We start from the raw sequence: 18,174 nt of genomic DNA, 5'->3' as shown, positions 1-18,174 counted from the left end.
GCTTGCAGTGACGTCAGAGCTCTCCTGCACCTCCTAGCAATTGGCCCAGGGGCCTGCCAGTCAGGAGACTTCCTCCTCAGGTCTGACAAAGTTCAGAAAGTAACAGAAGTAGGCAGAGAGAGGGGAGGGAGACACACACACACACGAACATGCAGACACACACTTCTGTGAGAAACTGAAACAGAGCACTACTTGTAAAGCAAGCTAAACCAGGCTCACTCCTCAACAGTTTCCTGCTCTACCACAAAGGAGGCCATTTTGTAGCCCTGCATGAACGGGACAGTTAACTCTCTGTCCGACAGGATCAGGATTTACTTCCTCGCGCCTTGGAGCAGGGGGCAGCTGGTTAGGGACAGGAGGAGGGGGGGTAGGCGTTTTGCATTGCCGCTTGTCTCTGCTCTTGATTTCCGTAAGAAGGAGAAGTACGACTGTCTGACTGACATTACAAGCTGACTGACTGAAGAAGAGGAGGGAAGGGGCTTTTCTGAGTACAGGGGGAGCCTAGACCAGCTCCTGGCTGTATTTGTGAGCCTCTCCCAAGCTTCCATCCCCTGATCTGTCTCTCCCTGTGCAAGCCCCCACCATCCAGGTGTGACACCAGAAGAGGAAGATGATGAACGCACCCGCCAGTCTCTGCCTGTCCTCTACCTCGCTCCCTTCAAGCCAGGTGTACATCAGTGCTGGAGCAGGATCTTCTTCCCTGGGATTGGCAATGATGGGCTCACAAGGGAACACACCTCCAGGATTCCCACCTCCTGACTTTGGGACAGCTATGGGATCCGGGGGGCTCATGTCGCCTGTTACCCCAACCCCAGCCGGAGTCTCCTTCATTATTCAGATTGGCTTGACCCGGGAATCTGTCCTACTGCCCCAGTCCGCTGACCTGGCCTATGTCAAGCAGATGGCCTGCTCTATAGTGGACCAGAAGGTAAGAATCTCTTTATTCTGTGTGTATAGTTGCAGAATGCAGTTCATAGGACAGGTACACCAAGAGGGGTGAAGTGTCTGGAGACTGAATAGGACTTTCAGTGCCTTTCTAAATGGCAGGTTGTGTACACAATGTTCCATGTCTCTCGCTCATCAGGTGAATGAGTGACTTTATTTTATTTCCCTAGAGTGCAGGTCAGTCAAAACAGAGAGTCACTGCTCTCCTGTGGGAAGCATTGATCAGCTCTGCCACTGCTCCCCCAGAAAACAGCATCTGAATAACCCAGAAACCATTTAGTGTGGCTGTGATTGGAATTTAGCAAACTTATGGGAGACATGTTTGTTAGTGAGCAGTAGAGCGCAGTGTCTTTTACACGAAGACTTTACAAAGAAACAATAAAAGAAAAGCTCACCCAGAATAAATATAAATATTTATATATAAAATACCCATAGTAAATATCCTTAATTTTATAACCCTTTATCTGGAAGGGCACTAAAAAATTATTTATCCTACGTTGGTGCCTGTTTTAGAGACTGCTGGTTAGGTTTACAGCCTAACCTAACGTTCTCTGGCAGAGAATGTGTTTCTACATCTCACTATTTTGTGTCACTGACAGAGCATCGTCATGAAGGGGCTGCAGGTTGTGGGCTCACCTGTATAATTGCCCTTTAAAATAGGACTGTCTGTGCATGTCTTCCTGTTGTATTGGACAGCCTGTTCAGTATTGGACCAGTTATTGGACCAGATCACAGTTTATGCATTGCAGTGGGTATGCCTGTGCTATGATTCATGGTGACTTGAGTGTTTTGGAAATTTAGCATAAAAGGTGTGTCCTTCGTCATACAATGCATTTTTTTAATATGTTGACAGTGTTATTATGGTGTGATGTACACTATAAAGTGTGATGCAGCACAGCAGTAAAGGTAAGGTATCACTGATTATAGTGAAGCATGTTTATTTATTTTAGTTTTGTGCAGTATTTTTGTTTGATACATTCAAAGGTTTTGATTTGTAATGCAGAAATCATACTCATATTTTCTACCCCCATTTTTTAATTTTGAAAGTATGTTAATGAAGAAAACCATTATATTTTGTATGTCTGTGATGTCTCCTGTTGGAATGCTTTGTGAAAATGAGGTGCAGGTTTTTCCCCTAGAGCCAAAAGCTGGAAAATCAATGTGTCTCCACTGGCCTGTATTATTAGTCCATGGGACATTTTCTCTAAGCCCTTTTACTGCTTAGGACAGATGGACAAGGGATGGCCTTGTTTCATTGTTTGTGAAGTAAGCCTGTCCACTTTTTGGTAGTTCAGAAATTGATTTTTCCTGTAAACAGGAGCAGACCACTTTTTATAATGTGATAACTGCATTTTTTCTTATGTGTTCTTATGCCAAAAAAGCAAGCTACTTCTTTCAAAGAAAATATTGTTCTGTGTTAGTGCAGCAGGCAGTGTTTCTATGTTAAGTGACATAATAGCACTAAACAATTCATAACACTTTCCAATTCACATTAATTCATGTGCATCACCAACCTTAGCGTGAATGACATGAGGCAATCAAAACACTCCTGTAAACATCCACCGAGATCAGTGCAGATGCTTTGTTTTGGGTGTTCCTTTAGTCCGCAGTTAAACAATGGAATGCAGTCTTGAAACACAGAAAATACATTTCTAGAGTCACCTGACTGGCTTCTCTTCTGTTTGCCCTTAATATTTGCCATCCTTTTGACGCTACCTCAACCCTGATATTATTAACCAGAGTTTTAAACACAGTATACGTCTTGATAAGAGTCTAGTTTGATCATATATAACTTGCTACGCATAGAAAGGGCATTAATCGCATTCTCAAGTAGCATACACTATATATTGTAGATATGTCATTAAATGATCAAAGCAAAGTTCTGTGCTCAATGATAGAACAGTAGGGTCTGTACTGGGCATCAGAATTAATAGTGTCAGAGCTTGGAGCTTTTGTCCACTTTCCAATATTATATAAAAGTCCATTTTTGAACCTTTATGAAGCACTGTGAAAAGATCATTGTCTTCATTACCTGTGTATGTGGTCAGGAACTTAGTGACCTCTGACTTGATATGTATCTTAGCTGTTTTGTGCTCCTTTAGAGCAGCTGAGTTTGTGAACCCAGAGACTGTGGTAGTAGATATAGGAATTCCCATAAACCTTTCACCAGCGTGTCTCATTCGTTCTCGGGAATGACAAAGGTTTTTTCCTCTTCCCTTCGTAGAGTATCTCAAAATAACTGCTTCAGAAACTAACATTCTTAAAATAAATCAAGAAAACACTTGCTTGCATTTCCTATTTTTCTATTTCTGTTGGAACTGTGTAAAAAACAGAAATGCAGCAGTGAGAACAGAAGCCTGTTGTACAGGCACTTTTCCAGCTTGCTGGAGAGGGCTGTCCCTGATGAGTTTTCATTGGTGTGTTGTCCGCAATAGCTGCTTCATTGTTGTCTGTGAGAATGAAGGCGAGGAAATTGCCTTCACTTCCTGGCTCTTGTGGCACAGGAGCAGTTTTTCAGGCATGATCTGCAGCACCCCCAGGGAATGCTGAACACCAGGACTCTGTGATCTCTGCAGGCCTTCAGGCAGGGCTGCCTCCTTGCGTAACCAGGCATGTCTTGAAAGCAGTCATTTCTAACCACCCCAAACTACTCTGAACTTGCACGTTCCTAAACACTCCCTATACTCACCCATATTGAACACACACTTCTCTCAAATATTGACATAAAAACAGATCTTAAGCCTTTTCTTCAATGTGTTCTTCCAATCATAATTTCTTGAAAATTACCATTTAAGATGTTGCTGTTTAAAGTTTTTGTTTTGCTGTAGTAAAAAACGTGCAGCTCTTTTTGGACACCAATAATTTTGTTATATTATAAATTATTAAAAGATTAATTACTGTATATAAAACGTTAGTTTGATGAGACACAAATCCTGTTTTACTTTTGCCTGTTGCTTATACCAAGTACCTTTGCAGATTTTCAGAAAGTGGTCATTTTTGCGATATAGGGCAAAGCTTGGAAAGTCACGAAGTCTTCGTTCTTTTTTTCTCAATAGATCCTCAGAGCTTCTCTGTTCTAGATAGTATTTGTTTTTTTCTGATTACAAAGAGTGAAACTCAAAGTTTTTGTATTGTGTTTTTTCTGTATTTGAGGGAACACCACAATATAAGGAGTTTCACCAGCCTTGTGCATGGCCTGACACAGGCACACCTTTAAATCAAATGAGACCCCATCTCATTTACTCACAGTTCACCTTGATGTTGAGGTTGCTTTCAGGAAGTGTAGCCCATAGCAACAGGAAAACCAGCCTTAACCGGTCTTGGGACATGGCAGTATCCCATTCACACAGGTTCCCTGGTCAGCTTCCGTCTCTTATTATTTTAGCTTTGTAAAGCACAGTTAAAATAAATGTTACATGTGTGTTTCCAAAACGAATCCTTTCAGAAATCAGACCCACCCTTGTAAGATGTGAAAATAAATCAGCCATGTTTGTAAATTATCTAAATGATTGATGAATTAGTTTCCAAAACTTAAAACTCTTAAAAAAACTAAAAAATAATCAACCCAGTTTCTTTATTTTCTTTCGTAATTTTATATTCAATATTTACTTGTCTCTCACTGTGCAGGAAAAGTCTACAGTCAAGTGTTAACTGATTCTGCAGTGATGCTGAGAAAGAAAAAAATCAAATCAGAATGACTTTTTTTATGATCTTAGACACATTCACCAATTCAACATTAACATGCATTAATTTGCCATTCTGATCACCTCCTAGATGATCACCACTGTTTGTGAAGTTAAATAAGCTCTGAAGTATTTTGAGCAGTACTGTCTGAGCTGTGCTGCAGTGGTTAACACTACTGATGCAAACATGATGTAGCCTCTACTGTCTTGAGATATTTTAATCATATTTTAATCATAGTCATCAACATTTTAATGATGACTAGCATGTGTTCAAAAAATGGACTTTTTTCAGTTTTAATGGATATGTGAGTCACCCTGCTCCTATCATTAAGACAGAAATATTTGTACAGCAAAACAGTCACTGGGTAGCATACCGAATTTGAAAAAGATCAGCTACTGTAGGTCTTTAATTTTCCCATCAACTCTCAGACACTCAGAACCTGTCAACACAGAATGCTTTACACATTTTGATGACTCTGAAACTAAGCTCTGTGCATTGCACAGAATGTCTGAAGTCCTGTTTGTCAGTATTAAATTGGCTTGTTCACTGACCCAAGACTAACCTCACATGACATACTAGATTTGTGCCCGGCTGTCAAACCAGATGTGATGGCTGCCTTTTCGTTCATGGATATGTGTGCTGGAAGACCACTCCCACTCTGTTATTTTGGGTCTCAGCTCTGGAGTCTAGGGAATCTCAGAGTACAGACGCACCTCCACCTCTCATCGCCTCTCCCTGTAGTCTGGTTTGCCCATTTTGAGATGTGTTTCTGGTGCTGATTTGAGCAGGAAGAGCAGAAAAAAGCGTCAAATGTCATAACCTATAATTCACATTCTCTGTTGAAGGGAAGCTCTTTCACTTTATTGGGTGGACATTTCACGTGCTCTTGGTGTCTGATTTAGTAGTGTTGTGGACAGGAGTTTCTAGTTATTCCATATTTCTCCTCTCCTCTCGAAATAATGACTGATCCCAGGGCTGGCAGGTCTCCTACACCTTCAGCAGTTACTGTTAGGTTTAGGTTTTGCCTAGTTTTCTGCAAGCCACATTTTGTTATCTCTGCTTCTAATAGCTGGAGTCTTTTTTAAGACGTCACTGACTTTTAGACAACCAAAGGCTAATGTCTATTTGTCCTTCTCAGACTTCTTTGTCCCCATTAGTGGGAGTTAAAAGTAACTAGCTTAAACTTGCTTAGATACCAATGTAGATTTTTAGACCAGTGACAATTAAAATCCTTGTGAGGCAGTGAGAGGTGGCATTAGAAGAAAGACACTTATTAAGGGGGAAGAACCAGGTCAAAATGAAACCTATCTAATTGTACAGCTGGCACCCAGACGGGTGAGATTCCACATGAGGGGGAAGAGCTGGTTCCGTGAGGAACTGGCCTTAGTTCGGCTGCTGCTGAGTCACGCGGTTATTGATGAAGACAGAGAGGTGTCCCTGGCCCAACAGGATCAGCCCCTATAGAGGGCACTGGAGAGTAAACACCTGGAAAGAGCAGAGTTAATTGAGTGGAATAATAATTAACAAAGTGAAGATAATGAGTAATTATGCAACATGGAATGAGTCGGGTTGAATACTCCAGTACCTGATTGTTTTAAGGAATACTGTAGATCTGAGTGAGTGAAACCCAGAGGGAAGAACGAAGAAAGAGAAGACTGTGCAGGCCTCCCAGAGTGGGGACTAACAAAAGACCTAAGAGACCAGAGAATAAATTTAAAAAGTGCAGAAAATTAAGGTGACGCGCAGGCAAGGCGTGGGTAATTGTGGGTAATGTGCTGGTGATCTCACAGTTCTAAAAGATTATCAACTGTAAATGTAATGATTTCATACAAGCCTTGTATAATATATCAACTGGACAGTCATACTGTATCAGAACAAAAGTAAATCTTGTATCAATTTTGCCATCTTACAGCATACATTTACAATAAAATTCCTCACTCTGCTCTATTTACTGTAAATGTTTATGAACCTTTGATTAGTTAAACACTGGTGTTAAACATGACATCTATTTTTGCATGTTTGGAATTTATATATTCCATTAAATTCAACATCAACCTCAATTGTAACCTTGTATTTTTTAATATTTAAAATTTCAATTCAAACAGTGAAAACTGGCCATCCTACAAAGTGGTTTATGGACAAGTTGTTTTTGTATCAACTTTTATCTATTAGAGTATTTCCTACAGTATGTCAGCATTATGAAGAAATAATATTACTCTTAAATTATTATAATAATACTAATATTAACTCTGGTTTAACTGCATTTTTAATGAGGTTATTGACTAACTGCTGTGACTTATTAGCTTTTTATGGTCAATCATTGTGAGCACGATCCCCCAGAAGGTTCTCTGCCCTGAGATTGAGTACAGTATGTGTTCACACTAAGAAGACCATCGTAATGGATCATATTTAAGCAAAAATACATTTTCAAAATAATTATTGTTGTGTCGTGTATGTTGTGGCTAAAAAGTTTGTATACAAGTCTTGGAAATGTCCTGAAAAGTGATGCCTTAGAATGAGAGGGAACTGATGCAGCTCCTCCTCTGTTCACTTTCCTGTGGCCACAGTTTTCACCCCTCAGTGCATCCCTGGTTGGCAGCAGAAACAGCTCTATTTACACATTGATTTCTTTTCAGCTGATGGCAGCCCTCAGGCCTAGTTCTCTCTATGGAAGAGTTTTGCTACAGCTGTTATTTTGATGGAGATATGGGTATTGCCACCATGATAAGAGTGCTTCTGTTTGTTCCTGGGAAAGCTAAAACTGGAGCAGTGAGCTCTCTCAGGGGAGAGAGGAAGTGAAGTCAGCTGTGCGTAATCTCTGTTGTGGAATTCACCCCTGTCACAGCCGGCTAATGATAACACTGCAGACATCGCCTTATCAGGCTGTGACTGAATTTCCAGTTCCTGTACAGTTTCAGTCCTTGGATTTAAAAGGGAAGACCCCAGTTATATGAGACCATGTGCCTGGAACACTTCTTCCTCTCCTCTTCTTCCACTGCTCCTTCCTCTCCGCTCAGTCCAGATCAGATGTTTGGTGAAGAGCCTCAGAGTGTCACCTTCCCAGCGCCTGTTGTTTCATCAGCTGCTCATGTCGGCACTGAAGTCCAGGAACTTGTGTCAGAAGCCATGATAAACCTTCATACATGCACATCAGTGTTGCAATAATAATAATAATAATGATGATGATGATGATGATGATTTTGATTAATATTAATCGAATGTGGAGTGGAAACTGATCAGAACACAAAGCCATTTTTAGCTTTTCAGAAAAATTTTTAAGTCATTGGTTCCACTTTAAAAAATCAATTTAAAACCTTTTAAAGCCTAAAGATTACTTTTTACTTTCTCATCACTGATTCAGAACCATTAGTTCTAGCCCTGTCAGTGGAGAGAAACTAACGGTAACCTGGCTGTGTTTGGTTTGCATCCCTGATGAATTATCCCTTATTTGCATGTTCAGGGAATCTGTTTGCATGAAGGGGATTTTTTTTTGTTTTGAAAAGAGTCTTAAACTCTTGGGGGCCAGGCAGGTATTCAAATATGCTGAGCTCTTGTTCACACCTTTGCAGTACCTGACAGAGCCCACAGAACATCCCTTGTTGCAGTGTCACCAAACATGGAGCCTTTGTATGTTATAGAAACATGGGCTTACTGTATCTATCTGGTATCTGGTACACTGGGGGTATTTAGCCTGGAATAGAAAGTAAAAACTGAAAGGCTATGTGTCTGAGCTTGAAAATGATACTTCACTGCTAATCTTTTTCTGACTGAATGAGAGCATGATGAGTGCTGATCCCTCTCAGTAAGAGCCAGATCTCCACAGGGCCTGTACATGCTGCGACATGAGCTCACCACCCGGTTCAGACCGTTCTGCTGGAAAGATCCATTACTTTCCTTTCATTTTCTTCCCTTCCAGATAAAATCCACTTTATTTTTTTTACTTTTCCATTTCAACTTTAACAAAATTCAACTTTGCCAGGAATGATGCTGAGGCTGGTTTCAGGCAGATTCTCAGAGAAAGAGCCTAGATCTTCTGGGAGCACCCAGAAGATATGGTGAATGCTCTTCTTTTTTGTACAGTACCTATTCTCATGTTCTTCTTAATTTGACCTCTTTTTTAACATGTGTATCTTTCCGTGCTAGACACATACCCCTTGTCTTTCAGACATTCAGAAAAGGGACAAAGAGAGCTTTGAAGGTTACCTTAGGTAGAGTTTCATCCAGTGTATGAAAAAGGAATATCTGTTGTCAGGCAGTAAGCTTCCTGACTCCATCACTGTTCTGAAATGCCCTGTCACACATTCCTTGCGGTGTTCAGCACAACACACTTGAACACAGATGAGTTTTCCACCACGCCAAAGCCCTAACCTTCAAATACAAACAAGCCACTTCTGTTATTCATTTCTGCTGCCAGCTCACCACTTGAAATCTCTTTGAAACAGTTGAATTGTTTAATTGTTCTCAGCGCATGTATTAAATGTTTTCAAAGCCTGTAATATAACAGATATTCTAGCTGTTTTTTCTTACAGTGTGGATTAGAGCCCTTGTGGTCAACGTTGTGAATTCCTACAGGTCCCTGATATACTCTATACTGCTGGTCCTGGAGGATTACCAGGTCTTCTACTTTAAGGACTTTATCTAATTCAGAGGTTCACCTAACTGGTCTATATTACTGCTGTTTCATTTAATGACAACTAAAAGTTACCTATAATACATAGTGGATTGTGACCCTCCAGGACCAGGAGTGAATCACTGTAATAGGACACTTCCTATGCAAACCGAGCTCCATGCGCCAATTTGAAACAAACAGTTTCTAAACAGCTCATCTCTCCAACCTCTTATCACACCACAGAGGGCATGAAGAGTGCACAAGCATGCTTCCTGCTCCTGCTGGCACTGCAATCCCAGAACACCAACAGCAGAGCTAGGCATTCTACAGAGCACTGATGCACTTCTCACTGACAACACAGCCATGTTCACAAGCTTCTGGTCAGTCATGGGGTGAAACAGTTACACAGTACACTGAGGAAACCCAGGCTACATGGTCAGCACTTCTTACTTCTGGTGTAATCCTGACAACAGCTGGAAAATGACAGAGCCCAGAACTGAATTAACAAATTCAACAATTTCTGGCCTGTCAGGCACAACCTGCCTTCTGCCTGGGAGATCTATACTATTAGAATCACTCCACTCTTCCTCAATGCAGATATATTCTAACTGATTTCCAAACCTGTGTATAAACACAGACTTAGTCACTTTGTTTCTGTTCCCTGTATTTTTGACACTTGTTATGTTTGTTTCAAGATTTCTGCTTTTCCAGAAATTAGGAAACAAACTTTTACTCATGGGAAAAGAGTTTTGCAAACTATCAGTTTAAAAAAGAAATGAAGGATGGAGCCTAATAATTAAAAAGTCATAAGATGTGTTTTCTTCTGTGTGCATTGAACATGCTCCAACATGAGAAATAGCTTATGCCAAATGGATTTTCAGGTTTAGTCTTGACCAAAATTGTTTCCATGTTAATGGATCTGACTAGTTCTGTGTCCTTCCCTTATTTTCCACCTGGAGCAGGGCACTGCAAACACACACTGCCAGGGGCACAGCAAAATGTCCTCATACACTGGAGCGTCTAAGTCCCTGTACTGTGAAAAACACTTCCAAGTGTGGGTTACTGTCCATCAAACACAGTGAAAGAAGGAAACATCTAGGACATTTATACCAACCACAGCCCTACTGAGGCTATTCTGAAATGCATAAAAAGTGAGCACTTGCACTGTAATGTTTTCAGAGAAAGTGACTCTTTGCTGGAATGGCCAGGAAGAGGCCTCCAGCTCTGCTGTGATTTGTTTGCCTGTGAAAGTGAGCGTGCGTTGCTGATGTCTTGGCTGAAGTGTTTACGTTGGCATGTGTGAGTATTTACCTCTTCTTCTCCATGACTCATGCACAGGATACACAGTGCTGCTCCACAGCCGGTTCCTTACAAGGACGGAGGTTGGCGTGCAGTCGCTGTGTGTACTGCAGAGGGTATCTTTAAGGCAAATAAAAGCCTCCAAAGGCATCATATCCCAGAATGCTACATTCATAAATCAGTCCCTACCATGATAAGCTTGTAGCTGTTTTCTTCTAATAAGGAAAAAAATACACAGCTCCCTTGTAGAATTATGTGCTAATCTTTTAATGGTTGTAATTTAACAGTTTCAGCTGGAAATTTGCTTCCTTTTTATTTTCTAACTGGGAATTTATTCTTCACTTTCTAACAATAAAAATGCTGGTGTTTGTGTGTTTATATTAACGGGTGCTGTTATTTGAAGCTGATGCTAAATCTGTAAGGAGGCAGCAGAGGCTAAATGTTTAAGAGACATGGTCCTAAAAAAGCAAACTGAAAACTTCACAGCCATAGTCCTTCCAGCGTGCTAACAGCTCTGTTTGAATGAAGGTCAAGGAAAAAACAACTTGTCGAGGCCAAGGGGACTCCACCTCACAAGACAAACAAATGAGCTCAGGGCTGTGAATAGAGTCTCAGCAGGGAGCTGGGCAGAGCGGACAGAGCAGTGGTCAGACTCAGCACCAAGGCGAGGGGCAGAGGGGTGGGGGTGTCTCCCACCCCAGCCGCCAGTGTGCCACAATGGAAGCTTTATTTCACTCAGCATGTCAGAGCTGCCAAGCTCAAGGGGACCCAGTTACAGAGCTGGTGCCATAGCTCTCTCTGCAGACATGTGCTTTCTTTATTCTCTCTCTGGTTAACAAGAACGACTTGTCGTCTTGTATGCCTACACTTGCTGACTGGGCAGCTCACAAGCCAGGCTTGTAGGGAGAGATCTTCTGGGTGCACTGTCTCGAGAGCAACTGCTCGGACCTGAGTCTAGATCTTTCTTCTTGTGTGGTTCTTTTCCCCCCATCAAAGGAAAGCTTGGTCCATGTTTTAGAAGTGTTATTCCTTATAAATAAGAAATATTTTGTCCCAGTAACATGGTGTTACAGACTTAAATAGGGACACGAAGCATGAAAATGTCACACTAGTGGAGCAATTTTCATAACAGCCCAAGATCCTACTCTCATATTTGTCTCATAACCGCTCGGGAGAAAAAACTTTTTATGCTTCTAATAATATCTCTTTGTGTATATGAAATCAATTTCACTTGACATGTATTAATATTTGTTATGTATTTATTATAATATATTCATCCATCCATTCTCTAACTGTTTTATCCAATAAAAGATCTCAGCAAGGCAGGGTACACCCTGGATGGGACGCCATTCTATCACAGGGTTCACAGACACTAACACTGACACACACACTCACACCAGAGGCAGTTTTCCCAGTAGCCAATTAACCAACCAGCATGTCTTTGGGCTGTGGGAGGACACCAGAATTCCAGGAGGAAACCCTACGAACACAAGGAAAACATACAAACTCTATACAGACAGAACCCAGTTGTTGAACCCAGGGTCGCAATGCCACCAGGCAGCAACGCTAACCACTACACCACCATGCCACCCAAATATAAATTAATAAATGTATCAGTAAAATATAAATAGAACCTAAATAAACTTCTGAATATGCAAATATTAGTAGATTAGATGTTCGGATCAATTAACTATTAACTACCAAATGCGCTCGACAGGCCAAATGGCTTCCTCGCATCTGCAGCTGTTCTTGTGTTTTTATATACATCATGTTCTTACCCATAATTCATTGCATCTCCTGCTCTTAACGTTAATCTTTACATGGAAGTGACTTCTAATTCTTGTCAAAACCAAGCAATTTTCTAAAGCAGTTTAAAAACTCTTTATATACTGGTGAAAAAACTGAAAGTAAGCCACTTTAAACCAACAGCACATCTGCTGTTAGCTGTACTAATTTGTGTTTTTAATGGAGTGGAGTGTATGAATTGATGTGAATCATCCCATGTGAAGAGGCAGAGAGAAATGGCACTGGAGTTCGGTGGGCTTATGAAAGACCCTGAATGCCAGGCTGACAGTTAGCAGTGCAGACCCCGCAAGCACTGCACTGGCTGTTTGGTGACCACCCCTCCCAGCTGAGTGAGAAAGCTCTTGCCTTTTGCTGTACTCTGCACTAACAATACATCAAAGAAGGGCTTTGCTGTGGGCTTAAGTGATTAGGATCTGGTGATTAACACATTAAAGAGCCATTACAGAACAGTCAGGACTAATCCAGGCTACAGGGAGAGTCAGTAAGGTTTTATTGTACAGTAATTGGAGGAATCTGATTGGAATCTGTGGAGGACAATATCCTTAATTAAGAGAAAATGTAAATGTGCGTTTATAATAAAATCATTGTAGTTTTATAGAGCTTTAGAATCTAGATTGCCAGATATAAGGAATGATTAGACATTAAGAACAAGTAATAGGTTTATTCCATGCTGAAAAAAAGAAGAAAGAGAACACAACGTTTCGGCCGTGGAGCCTTCTTCAGGTACCCACCTGAATGATTAGACATTGATATTTAACAGTTACTTTGTGCCAGAATTTGGTAAGTTCTGGAGTCCTACCGTGATAAACATGGTGAATGTGTGATGTGTGTGATATCGATTGCAGAGTGAAAACCTCTCTGAACTCTGCACAGAAAACGTGTAAGTCATTTCCCCATCTGGTCGCTGCATGTAGAAGCTGAGGCCATGTCTGTGGCACAATTGCAGAACTTCTGGTGAGCCGAACTATAGTGTGCGAGCACCATATCACTTCGCTTTCTGAAAGACATTTCTTTCAAACTATTTAAGAAGGTCAGACTTCTAGTTATTCTGTTAGTGGTTTGAATGTACAGTATATTATAGCACGGCACTGCTGACATTGTGTCCCCAATTTTATATTACATGCCCTTTCATTCTTCATTAAGTTGATTTTTTAATTAGTAGACCAAAAGCATCTTTTGGATTGTTTGAATGAAGCCAATAAAAGTAATTTAAGGCATAGCTGCTTGGTCCTCTGCCCAGACAAAGGATACAGCGACAACCAGAAGGCTTGATAGCAAAAACAATGCAGCTTGTTTTGTCATTATCTGAGTTTGAAGGAATATAGATCAGGGATTACTGTTTCAACTTTGAAGGCTGGCAAATGATGTCAGACATGCACAGTGAGATGTATAGAGATCTGGATCAGAAACAGCCCCAAATGTGGAAGGAAAGTCCTTTTTTGATTCCTTCCCGCAGTGTTCAATGTCAGGAGGGGAACAGTGAGGTCTTGAACAGAAAGGAACATAGAACAACCTGCCTGTAACCTTTTCAAATCATATTTCTGTGCATCTATGATTGAAAAGACAACAAGCATAACTGAGAAACCAAACAAAAGGCAGGACACAATAATTAATACTAATTTGTTCATTATTGTCTTTGCATTTCTTGTATTAAATACTTTTTGGGCATTTTTTTAATGAAGAGTGGGAGTGATGTTTTTTTAATTGGCCAGACTTATAGATGTCACACATGTCCTACACAAAGGGTTGGGCTTTGGAGGTGTCTTGGAGGGGCTGTGGTATGAGGAATCTGTACCAATACACTGCTGAGTGACTTACTGGATGATGATACATCCCATCCTTCCTGGACTGTTCCAAAGGAGAAGAAAGGTTCTAGAAAGTATATGCAGCACAGCTGGGAATACTAATATTAATACTAATAATTGGGTTCTGTTTTCCACTTGGTTGCTTGTTTTTAAGACTTATGTGTACTTTCTGTGTACATCTTTTTCCTCATGCCGGCTGAGCAGAGGCCAGTGTTGCCATACATACATTAAAAGAGGGTATAGTTGGTGGTCATACTTTACTTAAGGATTGGCTGGTGCCTGCTAGCATTTGTGCTGTACTTTGAGGCAGATAGACCATTTTAGAAAAATAAAAAGAAGTGATTTAATAAGAAAACAAGAACACAATCCTCTCCTCTTTTCCTTCGGTTAATGATTTGGCTTCAGTCAGTCACTAAGGACTTGCTGGCAACAGCCTCTGGAAGTATAATCCATTTTGTGCACTCAAGCTCAGCTAAAGCATTAAAGAAAGGCCCCAGGTTGTAATTTGACTTTTTATTCTAAACCTCTTTTAATATTGTGTTAAAGAATCTTAGTGTTTTCTTGAGCTTACACGTCTGAATTGAATTATTAAACAGCTCACATATCACGCTTGTGCAATATATTCAACATTTAGAACCCTGGAACATTTAGACAGGTGGGGCTCCTACAGTATGTTAGTATGTTGTTTATAGATTACATTTCAGCCTTTAACACTATTTTTCCCGCCAAGCTGGTCCCAAAATTCAGGAATCTGGGTTTATGTAACTCTATCTGCAACTCGATACTGAATTTTTCCTCACGGGCAGAGCTGAGGTGGTGAAAACTGACAGCAATATCTCCTCTACAGTGATCCTAAACACTGGAGCTCCCCAAGGCAGCTGTCTTAGTCTTAGGCTGTACTCCTTGTTCACCTACAACTGTACAGCCACTTACAGCACCAACCACATTATTAAGTTTTCAGATCACACCACAGTTATCAGGCTGAATGTCAACAAGACAAAAGAGCTCATTATGGACTTCAGGAGACCTAGAGGGAGTCATGCCCCAATCAGCGTCAAGGGCACAACAGGGGAAACTGTCAGTTGCTTCAGGTTTCTCGGTCTGCAGATCTCCACCGACTTGACTTGGTCTCACAACGCTGTAGCCAGTCTGAAAAACAAACTCTCTGCGGTGCTTAAAGAGATGCGGTTTGGGGAAGCAGCTACTCATGAGCTTTTAATGCAGCACTATAGAAAGTGTCCTCGATAGTGGCATCACTGTGTAGTACAACGGTACTACCATGCATGACAGAGACACACTGCAAAGGGTTGTGGCAATGGCACAAGGATTATAGGATGTGATTTACCATCAATAATCTGTTCTACTGTGTCTTCTGCTCTACCGTGTATATCCCAAGACATACATATGTACATATGACAATAAACTGCTCTACTCTATATTGACTAAAAATCTACATTTTCAAGGGAATCTTCTTGATTTTATTTTTTTAGTTATTACATTGGCACAGATAAATGCAAACAAAATTTTCTCAAATTGTCATTTGTTTTATTAATGGTTTAATGATATTGGAATATTTTTGCATTAAATGTCCTTGCAGTTAAAGATTTTCATTTTTAACATCTTCCTCATTAGATACCATAGAGTTAACCAGCTTCCAATACTTTCATTATTTAATTCATTGGAATCTTTGTTGGGAAAACATGACTGACATCTTTTGGACTCAATACGAGAATGTTAGGTTGTTTCAATTTTTTAAGGACCTTTGCAAGACCTTAATTATTGTCAAACCGCATAAGATAAAGCATACTCTATAAAATGTAAATACTGTATGTATTTATCATGGTGTAATCATAATTTAGTATCCTGGTTCGAGAAAATACAAGATCTTTGCACATTTATTTCTTCTCAGCTACCAGTTGCATCATTAGTTCAAGAAGTTAATTCATTCAGAATTAACTGTAGGAAAACCATGGTAAAAATCACAGGGAATCTTTTAGTTTCAAGGGGTGCAGCCACAATTGACCGTGAAGCATCTTTCTACAAATGTCCCACTTCAAAACAAAGAGGAGACTATTGGTGTGACTGAGTGCTGTCACTGGGCTGAGAAAGCACACTCTGTGTTTCTTTACCAGCCACACCTGAGCACAGGCAGTGATGTCATCAGGTCAGCACCTGCCAAACTGGTCTGGATTGCTTGCAGGAGTAGCTATAGTAACCGTTGCCAGGAGCTCTGCACAAACATTCTGTTGTTTAACCATTTTACCTATGAATCAACTCTGAGATTGTGAAAGGAAACCTGGCTATACTTCTAAGGATTTTAACTTTTTAGTTAGAAGACTACCTTTTTAGGTGCTACCAGGCATCTGAAACTTAGTCTTTATGTGTCTTTCGTATATATTTTGAAACTGCAAAACTTTTCTTAGCACAAATTCCAGTCCTGCTTACATAAGACACTTTAAATATGGATGTTTTTCTCCTAAAGTAACATTTCAATTTCAATTGGGTTTTTGTCAAAACACTTAGCTGATGCTTAAAGGGAAGATTAAGTGTAAAATTTAGTTTATGAGAATTTAAGGAAGTGGCGAATAAGCCTCCAAAACCATAGCGTTTTGGGTTTAGCTCTGTGTAATCTCCTGATGAACTGAACTTTTGCTGAAGCTGGGGTCTTCACACTGGGGATCACAGAAAGTTCTCTTCCAGGCCTGTCTGATTTAATGGAAGGGGGCAGCTGCAGTGTGGGGAACTGTTTTTCGTCTGTGCCTGTTAGGAAGCAACGTTGTGTGACAACAGGAGAGAGGTGGGGTGTAGATTTGGCCCTCAGGCGTGGTTGGAAAACAATGCCCTCCTCAATCTCTGCTTCCAAGCGCTGAGCAAGCCGCCTTCCTGTGTGCCCCCCCTGCAGGAGCTTCCACAGGCTGCCCCCCCCAGCAGGTTGGGGCACCATCATGTGGGGGCTCCATGCTAGCTGAGCCAGAGGGAAGCCAGAGATGCAGGATGAAAAGTTAGGAGTTGGGCAGGGATTTTTTGTTTAGTGATTTTTTTCACCTGTCTCTTAACATTTTAAGAAGATAAGTGTCAATGTCCATTTCAGAAGGGCTGCCAAGTATCCCAGCTCATTCTTCACCAAGTCCTGACCTGCTTCACTCATCTAATTAGTGGTTTAACAGGGAAAGAAACTAGCACTCTTGTTGAGACCTTACAAAAAAGATCATTGTTAATGTTTTCACTATCATAAGGCTGTATCCATAAAACACTGAATTAATTTGTGCACTGATTTGAATTCATCAGCACCTCCGGAGCTGCATACAGTAATTCAGCAGCAGCGAGTTGACAGTTTTAATTGATGAATCTTAGCCCAAAATGTGCTCTTTCTAATGCGTTGCCAGTGTAACAGAAGTAGCAGGTTCATCACAGGTCCGTGGAATTTAACACCTCGCGTCACAGCAGAATGAGGTCAGTCACAGTCGCTGTCTAACATGGTGGTTCCTAACCCTTGACAGACAGCTGTGCTGGTGATGTTTCTTTGGTGGATACCTTTAACTTATCTGCTTGCTTGTTCAGGCTTTCAGTTGACCTTTTTCTTTCCCGAGCCCTGAAGTTAAAAAATACTTGATTTCAGGATTATTGTTTCGAAGCTCAACACATTAATCAGCCTGTTCCGAAATTTCTTCCTCTGATTTCTAACTAAAGAGCTCTTAATAGGTAATCAGCATATGGTGAGAAAACTGTTGGTTACATTCAGACAACACATTGGATCAGCAGTGTTATGAACCTTAGGAATTGGAACAAAGCTGAAACCGATTACACATCCCTTTCAACATTTCAAGAAAGCAGATATAGATATGCCTCAAACAGAAAACTGAAATCAATTAGCCTGTGATTAAGAACTCAGCTGGAGCAAAAAGCAAAAGACAGAGAAGTCCCCCAGGAGCAGGGCGGGGAACCCCCAGTTTAACCAGCTGTGCAGGCGGTGTGGCATTTCCTCAGTAAAGATGCTTCTGAAGCAGAGTCCATTAAAAATGATAC

The 18,174-nt window shown here is 40.8% G+C and overlaps 1 protein-coding gene across 1 annotated transcript in view; it reads left to right on the top strand.

Annotated features, from left to right (window-relative positions):
• The first annotated feature begins 217 nt into the window (after positions 1-217).
• Positions 218-18,174, top strand: part of prkd2 (protein kinase D2) — a 39,507-nt gene continuing 21,550 nt past the window's right edge. Inside the window, exon 1 of the mRNA XM_088912302.1 lies at positions 218-928. Within this exon, the coding sequence (XP_088768428.1) occupies positions 611-928 (318 nt within the window). The 5' untranslated portion in view covers positions 218-610. The remainder of the gene's footprint in view (positions 929-18,174) is intronic.

This window comes from Atractosteus spatula, chromosome 3 (assembly GCF_055471065.1).
Source record: "Atractosteus spatula isolate fAtrSpa1 chromosome 3, fAtrSpa1.hap1, whole genome shotgun sequence".
Taxonomy (NCBI): domain Eukaryota; kingdom Metazoa; phylum Chordata; class Actinopteri; order Semionotiformes; family Lepisosteidae; genus Atractosteus; species Atractosteus spatula.
Note: the sequence above shows the minus strand (reverse complement) of the source record. Positions and strands in the feature narration are given on the sequence as shown.